We start from the raw sequence: 17546 nt of genomic DNA, 5'->3' as shown, positions 1-17546 counted from the left end.
TACTGAGGGAATGAAGAGTCACTTATCTATTCTGGGAAACGTGATGTAATATGGTTTTATGTATGGTACAGAAGGAGTTTGTGAAAATCATCTGGTACTCTCATTATGTGAGTGGTAGTGCATGTAAGTCTTGTATGCTGAATAATACTATGGTAACATCCACCAATGAATAGTTAAAACATTAAAAATAAAGGTATACATACTAAAAATCACTACATTTTTAAATTATGGTCTCAGACAATTAATGGATTAAAAGGGGAGAGCAACCTTATATACTAAATGAGGAAACTGACAACTGCAGTAAAACAAGTAAAGTAAACATAGTATATTATAGGCATGATGTTGTGTTTCTGAGTATGTTTGTCATAAGAGATCCAGGCATATGTTTTATACTCACTAACTAGGGAAATCACTCTTAGCCACTAGACGTTTTCACAGGGGAGATGTGGAAGTAATAAGTTCCACCTCAAAATATGTTTGTAATTAAAATGCAACATAGTGACAGAAAAAGCAAAAAAAAAAAAAAAAGAATAACAAAAAAAAATATTACCACAAACCATGACTGTTGAGCTTTAAGCACAATTTATCCTTAGAAGAATACAATGTGGATTACATAACTAATTTTAATCAACAAGCTAACCAGGAAGCAGAGTATTGTAGTAGAAAATTGCATAGTAGAAGATGACAAGGAGCAAGGAAGTTAATTTAAAACAGACCTTTCTATTTTACGTTGTATAAACATGTGGTAATAAGAATGTTGAGATAAACAGTTTTAGAATAGTTCATTGCATTCTCCATTCAACATTAATTCAAGGGAAGTTTAGTTAGCAATGCATTTTGAGTAAAGGTTAGATATATTATTAGTTTGCTTACCAAGTCAGGGTGTATAAAAATCCTAATACTGATCCAACAAGTTTGAAGCCAGTTGACAGGCAGGCGAATATTGGGTAGTAAGAAAAACCTACTTCAAGTGCACCAACTAGAACCACAATAGCTGGAAAAATAAAAATAATTTTAAAACAGCAAACATTTTGTGCCACTCTAAAAATTAATAGGATTTAAAGGACGGCTCCAACCAAATGTCAAGTTTTTCTCATCACAAAATTGTTCTCTTTTGATTTAATCTAAACTGTTTAAGATTATTGCATGCAAAGAAAAATAATAAATGCCCAAAACTGATTCACTAAACACTGGTCTGAATTTTTATGAAATCTTGTGTTGCTTCCTTCTGGTATTTGTCACATAATCTGTAATGGTGGCTAGTCTAAGAGAGGGAACTACATCTCAGACTTCTGCAACCTTGGAAAATAAAGCAATTAGGCAATTCACTGATTCAACATAAATAGGGCCATTAAAAAGTTTTAAACCTAGATTCTGAATGCATGGTCTTTTTTTGTTATGTATGTGTTTTCAGCCCATGTGACTATGACCAGTTTTGCACATCAAGTAGAAAATATGTTTTGGAACTGGAATTCTGAATCTGAACAAAAGCACTGAATAAGCTATTATTTCAAGCCTAACATTCAAATGTTACTTTAAATATTGTGTAAGACAAGGCAAAAAAACTATTTCAAACTTAACATTCAAATGTAACTTTAAATATTCTGTAAGAAAAAGCAAAAAAACAAAAAAAAATCAAAAGCAGTTAATCATAGAAGAAAAAATATTTTTTTCCAGAGCCAGTCATAAAAATAAGAAATACTCTTGTTACAAGTTAGCAGAGCTATGTTGTCACTTTACATGCTCTTCTCACCACAGTGTATTCTGTGTTCCCATAAACCTACATCAAGGAGGTGAAAACCTTGTACACATAAAGGAATCTTACATAATGGCAACCTGCATCAGGACATTTTGGGGGTACAACTTGTGGGTCCATTAATAGACTAGCAGCCTGTGTCACACTTGCTCGCTGCCACTTGCTTAAAAAGACAAGTGGTCTAACTCCCAATGATGCAGTCTTACTTAACTACATAGCCCCCAATGTCTAATCCTATTAAACTGTATTTATTTTATTTATTTATTATCATTTGTTAACCATGTTGGTCCAACTGAGCCAAAGGCCCATTTTCAGTGGAGACCCAAGGAGAAAAGCTCCAGTTACAATTATAGTCTTTCAAGACAAATATTTACATCACAAACGGTATACAGCAAGAATTTATACAACAAAAAGAAGTTAATAAAATAAACAGTTTTGTAAAATATTCTGTATATATATATGTATATATATATATATATATATATATATATATATATATATATATATATATATATATAGTTACAACAAGATAATTTGGATATAAAAAAGGATTTACAAAAGCTGAATGTTGTTATGTTGTAGTATTAGCACTAAGGAGAGGAGAGAGAACAGAGAGAGAAAAATAAAGAGAGTAAGAATGCAGAATTTAGGAAGAAGGTAAGTAGAATCAGGTAGGAGCTAGGCATGAACAGGACCAGGGGTTCTGTAGGTAGTGTTTAAGTTCCCATTTGAATTGGGCCTTGTTGGGGATGCTTCTTATATTATTGGGAAGGGAGTTCCAGGAGTGAGCTACTGAGTATTTCTATAGTGATTTACCAACATTTTTTGTGGGTTTGTAGATGTCCAGGAGATGTTTGTCAGATGTATGAAGCTGACGTTGGGGGTTGTATTGTGGTACAATATTAGGGATAGAGGGGAAGGAAGTTGGGCTATAAAGAACTGAGTGGGTTATATGCAGTTGTGGAAGGAGCAGTTGCTTAAGGAATTCAGCCCATTGCAAAGACTAAAGGGCAAGGCAGTGGTGGGCTTTATAGGGAAGATTGAAGGGAAATTTAGCTATTTTATTGTAAGTTTGCTCTAATATGCTGAGAAGGGATGACTGAAGGTTAGTAAGGACTGAGGTTGCATACAGAAAACTGGGTAAGAGGAGAGACATGGCTAAGGAGGGTTTGGAGGAGGGAGAAAGAAATTTATGACTGCGGTTAGAGGAGGCCAAGATTTTGGTGTTTTTTTTTAAACATTGATTGATATGTATATTCAATTTTAGTTCATTGTTGATGGTGACACCAAGTAATTTAGTATGTGGTTTAGCTCTGATGATGGTATTGTTAAGGGAGATAATAGAGAAAGAGGATTTATGTTGTGCTAGTATTTTAGGAAGGAAAAGTAGAAGTTTTGTTCTTTTGGGATTTAATATTAGTTGATTGTCAGTGAGTCAGGTTTCGATGGAAGTGAAAGTGACTTGGGTAAGAGAATGGAGTTCAGGGATACTGTGGGCAGTGGTAATAATGGTGAACTCATCAGCATATTATAAAAGAGTTGAGAGGCTAGTAGCAGAGTGTAAGTTGTTAGTAAAGATATTGAACAAGAGGGACCCAAAATAGAACCTTGGGGAACACCAGTGTAGACAGGTAGGAGTGGGGAGGTGACAGTTTGCCAGCGTATAGATAGTAGTCTATTAGATAAAAATAACTAGAGAACCAGGCTATAGACGGGGTGGACTGGTGAAGGTCAGCAAGTTTAGTTAACAGTTTTGAGTGGGAGACAGTATCAAAAGCCTTTGAGAGATCAAGGAATAGACAGGAAAAGAGTAGGTTGTTAACACGGGCTTCTGCTACAGTTTGGGTGAATAAGAGTAGTGCAGTAGATGTGCTGTGATGGGGTCTAAAGCCGTGCTGGGTGGGAGTCAAGAGATTATTATCAAGCAAGTGTTTAAGTAGCTGTGAATGAATGCGTTTTTTTTTAGTATTTTGGAAAGTGGGGATAGTATAGCAATGGGACAGTAGTTTGAGGGGTCAGTGGAGTTACCACCCTTGTGGAAAGAAATTGAGTAAAAGGATTTCCATATTTCGGGTACAACAACCTCAGTAATAGAACGATTAATAAGGATGGAGACTGGGTAGTCAACAAAACTGGCAGAAATTTTAAGGAAGTGGGGAGGTAAGTTGTCAACAGAGGGGAAGAGTTGAAAGGAGAAGGTAATAGAGGAAGAAGTACTGGGAGGTGAAGGCAGAGAAGATGCACTGGGACTATGTTGAGTTAGTCTTTGGATAGTTTCTACACAGTGATTGTTTAACAGAGAAGCAGTTTCTGTGGCAGTATTAAGGGGGAAGAGGTTGGGAGTAGGAGGAGTACTAGGGTAGAGGATTTTATTAACAGTAGACCAGAATTTATTAGGGTTAGTATGTGGGCTGCAATGGCGAGAAGCAAATAATGATTTTTTTATCTTTGATTATTAGTTTTTTACACAAATTTCTAAGTTCTTTGTAATGTTGGAGTAGGGGAGAGGTTTTATTTTTGACCCATGTTTTCCAAGCAGAGTCCCTTTGATGCATAACAGAACATGTTTGTTTAGTGAGCCAGGGGGCACAGTTTGATTTTACCCTGACTTTTCTAGATAGGACCATGGTGTCCAGAATGTCAAAGAATATCTTATTGAATGCAGTTACTGCATCATTAAGAGGAAGGTTATAAAGGAAGGTTGTGTTGATGTTGGATAGTGTAGAATTAAACTTGTCTGGGTCAAAATGTGTCAGCTTATGACATTCTCTGTAAAAGTGTCCTTTGGGTGACTGTTGAGAGTATCTATGGACATAGGTAGGGGAATGGTCACTCAGAGAGTTGGGAAGTGTGCCAGAGTTATAATAGACCACAAGGGTCAGAAGTAAGGATCCAGTCTATAATAGATCCATAATTAGAGTTTCTGATGGTTCTAGAAGGGGAAGATATGAATTGGTGGAAACTGTACAGATTGAGACAATGACTAGGGGAAGAGGAGGAAAGCAAAGCCCAACTGATGTTAACATCACCAAGTACAATGGTTTCATAGGGAATGGTTTGGGAGAGCCAGGAGAGAAAGTTTTCAAGACTAGGAATGTTGTCAGCTGAGGGATATAGATGGAGAAGATGGCAAATTTCTTATGGGGGTTGAGATGGCAGTTTATAATAAGGATTTCTGCAGGAGCAAAACAGGGTAAGGAGGTTGTGAGTGGAGAAACAGTAAGTTGGTTGGAGTACAAGACAGTAACACCTCCACCTCTCTTGTTAGCTCTGTCTACATGATAGATGTTGTAGCCTGGGGGTAAGATTTCTGAGTAAGAGATGTAAGGCTTTAACCAGGTTTCAGATAGGGTTAAGATATGACGGGAGTTAAGTTGTATAGCCCTACCATATCTCTAACTCTAACCCTCAAATTCCCACCCAGTTTCTAACGGATTCCTTGTTCCCTAATGCTAAAACTCCACTTTCTTTCTCTAAATGTAAAATCCCCATTCACACCCTAAACCTATAACTCCACTCTCCATCTCTAACCCTAAAGTCTCAGATCACTTCCTAAACTTAAAACTTTAACACCCTCATACTTAAATTCCTCATTTGCTCCTTAACTGTAAACACCCCTCCTACTACCCACACCTAAAATTTGACTGCTGTTCCCTAATATTAAAGTCCCCTCCTGCTCCCTTACTGTAAATCCCCTTTCAGATTGCCGGCTGAAACCCTAATCTACACTTCCACCCCTCGCACTCTCCTCCTAAGGCTGTCACTCTTACCTCAGTCGCACACAAATAATGTGATTCAGTAAGCTGCGGCACCTCCTTGCCTGAACTTATATTTAAGTTTCAGCACAAGCAGTAGCCTGTATCAGTTGCAAGATGTTCAAGTACCTGGCTTTCAGATAGTGGGTTAGGAGTACTTGGGACTTGAGTGCTTGTAGTAGAATCATAACAAGTCATAAAATAAAACTAACCACTTACAGATCTGCAGGAGCTTTTTCCAGTTTTTGTTGCAGCTGTGTTTTGTTAACTGAATAACACAGGATATATATATATATCTATATAGATAGATATATAGATATGAATCTTGTTTCCTGTCTGCTCACCACTTCGACTCATGTCCAGACTTAGAAAGTGAAGCAAGTTGCTCATGGACCTAAGAAAGTCTTTACTTACAGCAGGTTTTGAATCCATATATTTTATTTCCCATATTTTAAATGTAGCCACTTCACCATGTAATAGTGGCACTAGCTTTAGTAACTGAAGTATATATTTATTTATTTAGTTACTCTTTGCTGACCAGGTTAGTTCCATTAGGTCAGTATGCTCTTAAAAGGAGAGATCAGAGGTGCTCTTCATACTGACTTGGGGGAAAAGGAGACTCCCCTACTCTTTTCTCAATAACTGCCAACAGATCTTTTACATCCAGTTGAGCTATCGCTAGCTCACACAGCTGGAACCTTGTTTTAATGCCTCTTCTGAAGGATGACATACTCAGGAGTGCACCCCCCGCCATGCTGCACTGCACTATCAGTATTTGAAAAATAGTCCAACTACCTGATGTGGGAATTGAGCTTACAGGCTTCCATCTGATCTTCCATCAGCAAAGGCAGGTCTCCTACCTGCTAAGCCACAAGCACTGACTTAACATTTTTAGATGAGTGAGGATAGTCTAGTAAAAGTATTTTATGTTTTACAGCACTCCTGTTTGCACTTATTTTTAAAATCGTTTTTTTCTCAAAACTTGCATTTTATCTGTCTTTGGCCTAGCACTCTTGTGTGAGGTCATTTACTGCACTGTTATAGCTTGTTAATACTTGTGAACCTCTGCTATCTCTGAAAAAAAATCTTGCTTTTTTCCCACTTTTCTGAGATTTAAAAAAGTTCAGTTACAGGCTTGCTGTTCTTGAACTGTTTGTAAGTTTCTGTGAGGCCATTTTTGCTTGGGCTAAAGGGAAGTCTCTCTGTTGATCAGTGGCAGTGAAAAACATTGAGCAGCCTGCCTGCCCCTGTGGGAGTGGTTACTGACTTGAAACTGTAGTTTTATTGGCCATTTTGGGTCAATTCCAAAACTCCTTCATCTTCCTCTCTTAAAACCTGGTTGCCTCGTGGTTTTGGCATCTTTTCAGGCTTGTTGGCTGTTGGTGAAGCACCCACCAAGAGGAGAAAATGCTGGGAGAAGAAAGGAGCCACTTTTGAGATTTTAAGTATTTTTCCTCTGTTTATTTGCTAAGTTTTTCTGCATAGCCGCCTATTTTGAGCATTTTCTGGCTTGTTAAACCTGATTTCTGCATTAGTAACTGTATTTAGAGCACAACCTAGAGCTGTTTACTGAATTTCCTGTTTGCACTTATTTTTAAAATCTTTTTTTCTCAAAACTTGCATTTTATCTGTCTTTGGCCTAGCACTTTTGTGTGGGGTCATTTACTGCACTGTTACAACTTGTTGATACTTGTGAACCTCTGCTATCTCTGAAAAAACAAAAATCAAAAAAAATCTTGCCTTTTTCCCACTTTTCTGAGATTTAAAAAAGTTCAGTTACAGGCTTGCTGTTCTTGAACTGTTTGTAAGTTTCTGTGAGGCCATTTTTGCTTGGGCTAAAGGGAAGTCTCTCTGTTGATCAGTGGCAGTGAAAAACATTGAGCAGCCTGCCTGCCCCTGTGGGAGTGGTTACTGACTTGAAACTAGTTTTATTGGCCATTTTGGGTCAATTCCAAAACTCCTTCATCTTCCTCTCTTAAAACCCTCTTTTGCGTGGTTTTGCACGTTTTTGTGCATAAGCGCAAGCGGGCAGCGCCGCCTAATTGGGTTTAAACTATTCCTGGCTCCACAAAGTCTGCTCTTCACTTTTTCCCTTAGAACTGCTCTATCTCTCAATTTAAACACCATATTCTCATTCTAAGGCCCTTCACTGGTCCAATTAAGTAATCCTACAAGTTAGCACTATTAAACCATAAGCACTACTTACTCTTATACTTTCTACGATTACCCTGTCCTCTATTGGTCCGTCTTAAATTCAGTTTCCCTATATTACTCTAGCATGTCCAAAGGTCAGTCAATGGTTTCCTCTCCAGTCCAGCTGGTGAATCTGGGAATTTTGAGGCAATGTTACAACTGTCTCATGTACATGGACAACACTCTCCTCCTCCAAACAGGTTCAAATATATGTGAGAGATGCAACTATGTAGCCAAACTGAAGGCTGAGCTCTCTCATCTCAAAACTGGTGTAACCAGTCAGGAGGAGAAGGTAACCTCACACAACACAATTCCAGTATCACATAGTCCCACCACATCAGTGAACCAAACACATAAATACACAAAAACATACTCGGAGGCTCTAAATAAAAATCTACCTAAGCAACAGAGACCTCCAAAGCAGACATCCAAGCAAACGCTACCTCAAAACAAAACACGCACAACACATAGCCCACAAAGTCAGTGTGCCAAGCAGCCACAGCCCTTAAGGCTGAATAACACACCTGATACTCTTGTAATAGGTGACTCTATTGTCAGACACACTGACGTCCCGCTCACCAGGCTGAATAAAGAGAAGGTCACGGCGAGCTGCCTGTCGGGTGCTAGGATCCACCACATAACGCAAGCACTCAGGTCACTCCAAAGCAAATACAAATATGACTCAATCATTGTACATGCTAGTGTTAATGACCTGAGATGTACCTCCCTGGACTACATGAAAAGAGACATAGAGGAGCTCTCTGATCATGTAGCCCAGGCTGGTATGACCCTGACCTTGAGCAGCATCTTACCCTCACCTAGAGTGATGCCACAGTACAAAGACAAAATGATCGATTTTAACAATTGACTAAAATTTTGGTGTCATTCAAAGGGGATCCAGTGTCTGTCAGTCTGGGATGACATGCTCGTCAAGCCACGTTGCTTCGCTAGGGACAGCTTGCACCTGTCACCACTGGGCTTTTGGATATTGGCAAAGGCTCTTGCCACCCCCATAGTGCCTTTTTTAGGCAAGGCTCAAAAGTCAAACCCACCCCCATAGACAGCACAAGGAATAAGAAACTAAGGGTAATGCTGCTAAACGCCAGAAGTCTTAACCTCAAGATGCACGCACTCGAAGCTCTCCTCAGTATGGAGAACATCGATATCTGTGCAGTGACAGAAACCTGGTTCAAGTCTCCAGAGAGCACCCTAGCACTACCAGGCTACACCTCATATCATGCTTTTCGGCCCAAAACCCGGACTGAACCACAAAAGGAGGGGGAGTTTCCATATTTATCAAGGATATCCACACCTCCAGGTTAGTGGCATTGCACGAAGTATCGGAGACCATCCATGTGCAACTAACAGTGGGCAAGACTGCTTTTCAGTTTATAGCATCCTACAGACCACCCTCTCAAAGTCAGGAATCCCACTCGGCTTTCCTGAAAACATTGGAGAACATGAAGATCTCTCCGAACACCATTATATTGGGCAACTTCAACTACCCAAACATTGACTGGGAGCGCTACTCAAGCCCCAGCACCTTAGCCCAAAGGTTCCTGGAAATTATAAACTCAAATGCTATGGAACAACTAGTCACCACTCCCACAAGAGGGGACAACATACTAGACCTGATCATTACCAACATGGGGACTCTATGCTCCACACCAGAAGTATATCCCTCATTGGTAAGATCAGACCATAAATTAATTTCACTGGATGTCCACATCCCGATCCCATCCCCAGCCCTGAAAACCACAGTGAAAAACTTCTCAAAAGCAAACTTTTCACTTCTCAAAACTGAAGTGGAATCCTTCAAGGCCCCAGGGCCATTGGAAACTATGGCCCAAACTGCAGAATCCTATATAAATGCATTCTACGGACATCTCCAGGAATGCATGGATCATGCTATCCCAAACAAAACCAAGACCCAATCATCCAAAGGCAGGCGTCCAGTCTGGTGGACCCCTGCCATAAATAAACTGTACAACAGAAGGAGGAAGCTACTACATGATAGAGCAAAATCCCTAATAGGGAAGGCATCTCTGATCAGTACTAGCAAAATATTACGATCCCTCATAAAATCCTCCAAGGCTAGCTTCGAGAGAAAAATTGCACAGGACACCAAAGACAATCATAAGGCTTTTTTCAGTTATGTTAGAAACCTGGGATGCAACTCCCAGACTTGTTCTGAGTTGATTCTAAACGACAAAAAATACACTGAACCCACAGACATCACCAATATCCTGGCAGACAGGTTCAGTGCAAACTTCTCTCCCACCTGAGCACCAAAAGAGCAAGTATCTATCCCACCAGAGGGCTGCCTCCCAAACATCTCTGATGCTCAGGTGAAGGCTGCCCTCTCCAAAGCAAAAAACACTGCTTCCATGGGACCAGATGGCGTCCCAGGTTGCGGAACTCCAAGAGGAACTAATCCCTCAAATAAAACAGCTATACAATCTCAGCCTCACTACAGGATATGTGCCCACAGAATGGCGTACAGCAACAGTGGTCCCACTCCACAAAGGTGGAGCCTCTATGGACCCTGGAAACTATCGCCCCATAAGCCTGACTAGCTTAGTCTGCAAGGCTATGGAGAGGATCATCATGGAGCTCATAAACAAAGACATTGGGGACATACAGACAGTAGATCCTACCCAGTTCGGCTTTGTCTAGGGCAGATCCTGCCTTTTGAACCTGGTTGACTTCTTTGAAACAGTCACCAAAGCCATAGATGAAGGGAAGGTAGTCCACACAGCCTATCTGGACCTTGCAAAGGCATTTGACACAATACCCCACTCGGGCATCATAGATAAGCTATCCAGCTTAAATATAAACCCCTATGTCACAAGATGGGTCACAAACTGGCTCAAAGACAGAACCCACAGAGTGAGAGTTGCTGGAGCCATGTCAGACTCGAAACCGGTCACAAGTGGCGTCCCACAGGGTTCTGTCCTGGGACCACTCTTATTTGGTATATACTTTTCCGAGGTACAGGCAAATGTGGGAGGACTATGGCTCACCAAGTTTGCAGACGACTGCAAACTGGGTGCCATAATCAACTCTCCAGCTGACACAAACATCCTTCAAAAAGGTCTCACAGAGACAGATAACTGGTGCCAGCGCCATAGTTTAAAGCTAAATGCCAAAAAATGTATAGTCATACCCTTTGGCAAAAACAATGTGCCCACAAATTACCACATAGGCGGAAACCCATTAAGTACAGAGAAAGTTATTAGGGACCTGGGGACCCAAGTTGATAGCAATCTCTCCTTTGACAACCACATTGCCAAAGTGGTTAGAAAGACCTTCTACATAGCCCACCTCATCACGAAGGGTTTCACATCTAGATCAAGAGAGGTAATCATGCCCCTTTATTCATCCCTCATCAGGCCCATCATAGAATACGATGCCCAATTTGGGATGTACCTTACCCGACACCTGCAGCAATTAGAAAGACCCCAAAAGTATCTCACCAAGAGGATCAAGGGTCTCAAACAGATGTCATATGCTGCTCGGTTAAAAAAACTCCAGCTCTACTCAGTTGCATACCGCCTACTTCGAGGCGATCTATGCCTGACATACAAAGCTATGTCAAATCCAGAATTAATGGACATGCTCCACCTCAGTAAATCTAAATCCCTTAGAGCCACACGCTCGAGGGACTTGAACCTCAGCACAGAAATAAATAGAACTTGCTGGAGGGACAGGTTCATAACCCAGAGGCTCCCTTCGCTCTGGAATAGAATTCCAGTTCATGTGAGGCAGAGCACCTCACTGAATCTCTTCAAGAAGAATCTCGATAGGTGGATGGGGGATCGTAGGTTTGTCCCAGGGATTACTCCCGTGTCACTATTAGACAGAGGCACAGTAAACTAAACCTTAAAAAGGGCACAGTATACTCAAATCAAGGGGTGGCGTAAGCCATACAGAATCGGGCTAGGCTTATAATTGCCTCAGGGCAGATAGCCTAGTATGAACCTATGAACCTTTGAAACATATTCTGCTACTTATGTATTCTTAATTCTTGCTCCTTTTTCTCTTACTGTCCTTTTCTATCTCTCTTTTGCCTTTCTCGTGTAAGGTAGACTTTTTCTTTCTGTTTAAAAACACCATAGCTATCTCATCTGCTATACCTAGGACACACACTTCTATATTTTTAGGACTGCTTAGGAATGACATTTACTAACTGGTTAGTCTGCTACATTTGCTGTTTATTCCTCCTATAAAAGGCTAGACAAATGTTTTATGCCTTCCTTCAGAAACCACGTTTAACCCCCTTGATAGGGTATCCTTAAGGCTTTGCCTCTAAATACTGTTCAGAATTACCTTATATATACTGGCTGCAAAGATGGTGATACAGAACATGTGAAGTTGGATTATTTTTTTCATTTACTTATCTTTAAGAATGAAAGTATTTGTCACCAGAATTTGAGGGACATGTATACTTCAAAATGCGTAGTGGCAGTGCAGACTAGGAATGTATGATTTTCATTTCTTTATTTATCATGCACTTGCAGGACCTTCTCTGTTTATGTGGTCTTAGGTTCAATGCTTACCTTATACTGTCTACATGCTCTATGTGTTATGCTATCGGCCCTGTAGCCTATGTAAGCCTAGCCCAAAAAGATTCCCTGGCATCTTGCTGCCCAACGTTAGTTCCCAGTGCCCCATCAAGCAAGGCCACTGAAGTGATCCCCGGGGTGAATTTTCTATTGCCCATCCACTCATTAAGATTTTTCTTGAAGAGGGCTAGTGAGGTGCTCTGTTTGGCGTGAATGGGAAGTCTGTTCCAGAGCATGGGTATTCTCTGGGTTAGGAACCTGTCTCTCCAGCATGTTCTGTTTATTGTGGTAATGAGGTTGAGGTCACTGGAGCGTATGGCACAGAGGGATTGGGATTTCTTCAAATGTAGCATATCTAACAGCTCTGGGTCAGACATAGCTTTGTAGGTCAAGCAGACCTAAGAAGATTTATTTAGTGTCTATACAATCACACAGAAAACCATGACTTTAGGGTAAGTTTATCAGGCACACATTTTATAATATGGACAGGGTAGATAAAATAAGATGTGCTTCAGCCTTCTTATAGAGTTATGCATTCAGTAAGAACAAACTTACAACCTATAAGAAAACTAACTGTTGGAACCCCTATTTTCTGATATATATATATATATATATATATATATATATATATATATATATATATATATATATATTGCGTGTGTGTTTGTGTGCAACATAGGTTTACACACACACACACACACACACACACACACACACACACACACACACACACACACACACACACACACACACACACACACACGTCTGTGTGTGTGACTGTACATATCTATATATATATGTATATATATATATATGTATATGTATATGTGTATGTATATATATATATATATATCTCAAGAGAGAGAGAGTAAAAAGGTCCCACAACAAATGCCTATATGACCAGTGAAACAGCTGTAAAACAGCCTTGACTAGCATCACTGGATATATAGATATATATAGATATAGGTTCATAGGTGTGTACTAGGCTAATGGCCCTGGAGCCTTTACAAACCTAGCCCATAGGATTACGCTGACATAGTGCCATCCGACCTTAGTTCTCAGTGCCTCTGTCACGTAGAGCCACTGGAGTGATCCCTGGGCTGAATATTCTATTTCCCATCCACTCATCAAGGTTTATCTTGAAGAGGGCCAGTGAGGTGCTCTGTTTGACATGTATGGGAAATCTATTCCATAGCATGCAGTCTCTGGCTTATGAACCTGTCCCTCCAGCACGCTCTGTTGATTGTGGTAATGAGGTTGAGGTCTCTGGAGCATGTGGTGTGGAGGGATTGGGATTTCTTTAGATGTAGCATTTCTAGCAGAGCTGGATCAGACATGGCTTTGTATGTCAAGCAGAGATTGCCTCTAAGCAAGTGATATGAGACAGAATAGTTGGAATTTTTTTGAGTGTGTCCATATAGGACAAGTGTTTAAGGCTTAGGATTTTCTTTGTGAGGTACTTTTGCAGGCTCTCCAGTTGTTGCAGGTGTCTAGTGAGGTACATACCAAATGAGGCATTGTACTCGATGATTGGTCTAATGACGGAAGAGTACAGGGAGACAATGACCTCCTTCTTCCCTCATGCAAAACCCTTAGTAATGAAATGTGCCACATAGAAGGACTTTTTGACCATAGTGGCAATATGGTGGTCAAAAGAGAGGCTGCTGTCAACCTGTATTCCCAGATATCTTATATCAACTTCTGTGTTCAGTGGACTACCATCAATGTGGTAATTCACGGGAACCGGGTTTTTCCCAAAGGGGATGACGACACATTTTTTGGCATTGAGCTTAAGGCCATAGTTCTGACACCAGTCGCTGGTCTTAGTGAGGCCTTTCTGTAGGATGTCAGCATCACTTGGGGAGTCAATAATAGCTAAAACACACAATGATCCCAAAAATCCAAGAAACACATGACAACACACCAGAAAAATAGCAAAAAGCTTTACTGATGTCTCCGGTACCTCGGCTTAAGCCTTCAAGGAATATGCCGAGGTACCGGAGACATCAGTAAAGCTTTTTGCTATTTTTCTGGTGTGTTGTCGTGTGTTTCTTGGAGTTAATAATAGCTCCCAACTTGCAATTGTCTGCAACTTTGTCAGCCAGAGAAGCTTTTTGTTGGCCTGGACTTCAGAGAAATAGATACCAAACAGGAGAAGACCCAGGACTGAACCCTGTAGGACTCCACTTGTGACTGGTTGGCAGTCTGACTTGGAGTCCGCTACTTTCACAATGTGGGTTCTATCTGTGAGCCATATAGCAACCCACCTAGTGATACAGAGGTTGATACCTAGCTTAGTGAATTTTTCTATGACTCCTTAATGGGGAATGGTATCAAATGCCTTGGCCAGATCAATGTAGGCTGTATGAACCACCTTGTCTTCAGCCACAGCTCTGGTGACTGACTCAAAGAAGTCAACCAAGTTGAGCAGGCATGAGCTACCCTTCACAAAACCAAACTGTGTGGAATCCAGAGTTTGGAGATACCCTCTATCCTTGTTTATTAGGTCCATGATGAGCTTTGCATATCAGACTTGTCAGGCTAATGGAGCGATAGTTCCCAGGGTCTGTAGTTGCTCCTCCTTTGTGGAGAGAGATAACTATAGCAGTGCGCCATTTGGTAGGAACAAAGCCTGAGGTGAGGTTTTGATTAAACAGGGCACACAGGTGAGGTGCCAGTTCACTCTGTAGTTCATGTAGAACACAGCCAGGGATATTGTCAGGTCCCATGGAAGCTGTATTCTTGGCCTTGAAAAGTGCTGTTTTAACATGTGCAGCAGTAATACTGAGTGCCTGGCAATCTACTGGTATTGTGATTGGTCCTTTTGGGGGGGGGGGGGTAAATTTGGCACTGAAACTGTCGGCCAGTATATTGTCAATATCTCTTGGCTCGGTATAGGAGGTACAATTGTGCAGTAGCTCAGAGCAAATCTGGGTATTGCTATGGAGATTCTTTACATAACTATAGAAGGCCTTGTGGTTGTCTTTACTATCTGCTACAATTCTGTTTTCATAGCTAGCTTTAGAGGATTTAATGAGGGATCTCAACTTTTTGTTGAGGCTGATAAGGGAGTTTTTCCAGTCTTGGGACTTCACCTTATTCCGCATCAGTTTCCTCCTTCTGTTGTAGAGTTTGTTTATGGCAGGGGACCACCAGATTGGCTTCCTTTTTTTGGAGGAGAGCATCTTGGTTCGGTTGGGTATGGCGAGATCCATGCATTTGTGTACGTGTTTGTACAGTGCATTGGTGTATGATTCAGCGGTCATACAACTATTCTCCATTTGCATGGGTGCCATGAAGTTAGTCACCTCTGTTTTTAGTAGCCCAAAGTTAGCTTTGGAGAAGTTTTTCATGGTGGTTACCTTTGTGAGGGTATATATATATATATATATATATATATATATATATATATATATATATATATATATATAAAATCCTTCAGGGATATGCACATGTTTCACTGTGTTTGGAATGCACACTGACAGATACATTTTATTAATGCATTCATGCAATAAGCAAGACTCCACTAACAGCATACACCTGGGGGATAACCCTAGGGGGAATGCCATTATGGTGGAAGGAACACAACACACCGTGGGGGATTTTAGCATTTACAATTTTAGTAGTGTGGACCTCTCTACAAAACATTTTGAATTATTCATGAAGGGATTTAAGTGTATTCCCAGTAGCAGAAGGGGAGTGGCAGATGTTTTGATTGATCTCAAGATGTTTTTGAGGAAAAAGAATTTTGAAATTATTTTTCAGGGGCAGAACAGGATGGTTCAGATACAGGGGGTTAAAAAGGCAAGCACCATGAACCCTCCCATCTATCCTCAACTGAGGAATTTTGAGTTCCAAGTGGAGAAGGAAATAAGAGGATGCCTCAACCGTGGCGGTTACATTTACAATCTCATTAAGGAGGAAAGTGACCTAATTAGAACCTTGAGTCAAAACAAGTATCTTAGGGTAATGCAACCTAACAAAGGTGGTGCGGGTGGTGCTAATGGATAGTATTTTGTATAGTAGTAAGATGTTAGATCTGTTGAATGACGATTCCAGATACGTTTGAATGTCCAGAAATGAAATAAATTTGGCTTACTATAGGATTGATTTTGGTCTGAATGACATGCTTCAAGACAAATTTATTGATCTCGACAGTTTCAGGTATTTAACCACCAACCATCCCAGGATTCCATCCATTTTTGGAATCCCCAAGGTTCATAAGAACTCCCATGACCCCCCCCCCCCCCCCAATGAGGCCCATAGTGGTGGCGACAGGTTCCAAAACGTATTCCTTGGCCAAATACTTGCATCTAAAACTCAAGGGGATTTGGACCATGGCGGGGGAATCCTGAAGGACTCCTGGGACTTTCTTAGAAGTATTAAGCGAGATTTATACACTGATTCACTTATTTTTGTGACTTTAGACATTCAAGATTTGTTCAATGTGATTCCACATCAAACTGGGATGGAATGGTTTGAGGAGGCTCTACACACTTATGGAACATTGGAAAGGAAGGAATTCTTGGTGTGTTTAGAGCTCATGGAATTTGTACTGAGGTTTAATTTCCTTTTTTTCGAGGAGGAATTTTTAAGCAAACTAACGGGGTAGCGATGGCGGCATGCTGTGTCCCCACATATGCAAATATTGTTCTTATGGTATGGGAAGAAAAGTTTGTCTTTTCCTCTGAATACGCACAGTATTGAAATTATTACAAGTGTTATTTGGACAATATTTGCATATTTTGGACTGGCACAGAGGCTGAATTGATGGAATTCATCCACTATTTAAACTCCACTACTGAATTTTTTTAAATTACTTATTCTATCATACATCAAGAGATGGATTTCCTGGATGTGACCCTGAGGAAAGTGAAGGAGAGTCAGGAGTTTGAATCAAGGGTTTACAGGAAGATTACCTTTTCTAACTCCCACCTGTACTTTACTAGTCAACACCCCTTTAAACAAAAAAGGAGTATCCTTAGGGTTCAGTTCATACGTAGTAGTAGGATGACATCCAAAGATTCAGATTACGAGAAGGAAAGTTTGAATCTGAAAAACATGTTTTTGGGAAGGAAGTACCCCTTAGATTTAATTGAGGAGGTTATGGTAGAAGTATCAGAAGAGAGAAAAGGGAGATTTTGCCCTATTTTGGGCCATGGTGAAAACACTATAAGTACAAGTGGTAGAGATAAAGGGAATAGAACAGAACAGGAGGGGGACTCAGCACCTACAGGGCCATTTGTTATGAAATACGACACTGATACCCATAGAATT

At 40.5% G+C, this 17546-nt stretch overlaps 1 protein-coding gene across 1 annotated transcript in view; it reads right to left on the bottom strand.

The window, feature by feature from the left end:
- LOC122793174 (stimulated by retinoic acid gene 6 protein-like) overlaps positions 1-17546 on the bottom strand; it is a 953191-nt gene that overhangs the window by 465933 nt on the left and 469712 nt on the right. The window contains exon 5 of the mRNA XM_044060994.1: positions 874-994. Coding sequence (XP_043916929.1) covers positions 874-994 — 121 coding nt within the window. The remainder of the gene's footprint in view (positions 1-873; positions 995-17546) is intronic.

This window comes from Protopterus annectens, chromosome 2.part0 (genome assembly GCF_019279795.1).
Source record: "Protopterus annectens isolate FY-2018-M chromosome 2.part0, PAN1.0, whole genome shotgun sequence".
NCBI classification, from domain to species: Eukaryota; Metazoa; Chordata; order Ceratodontiformes; family Protopteridae; genus Protopterus; species Protopterus annectens.
Note: the sequence above shows the minus strand (reverse complement) of the source record. Positions and strands in the feature narration are given on the sequence as shown.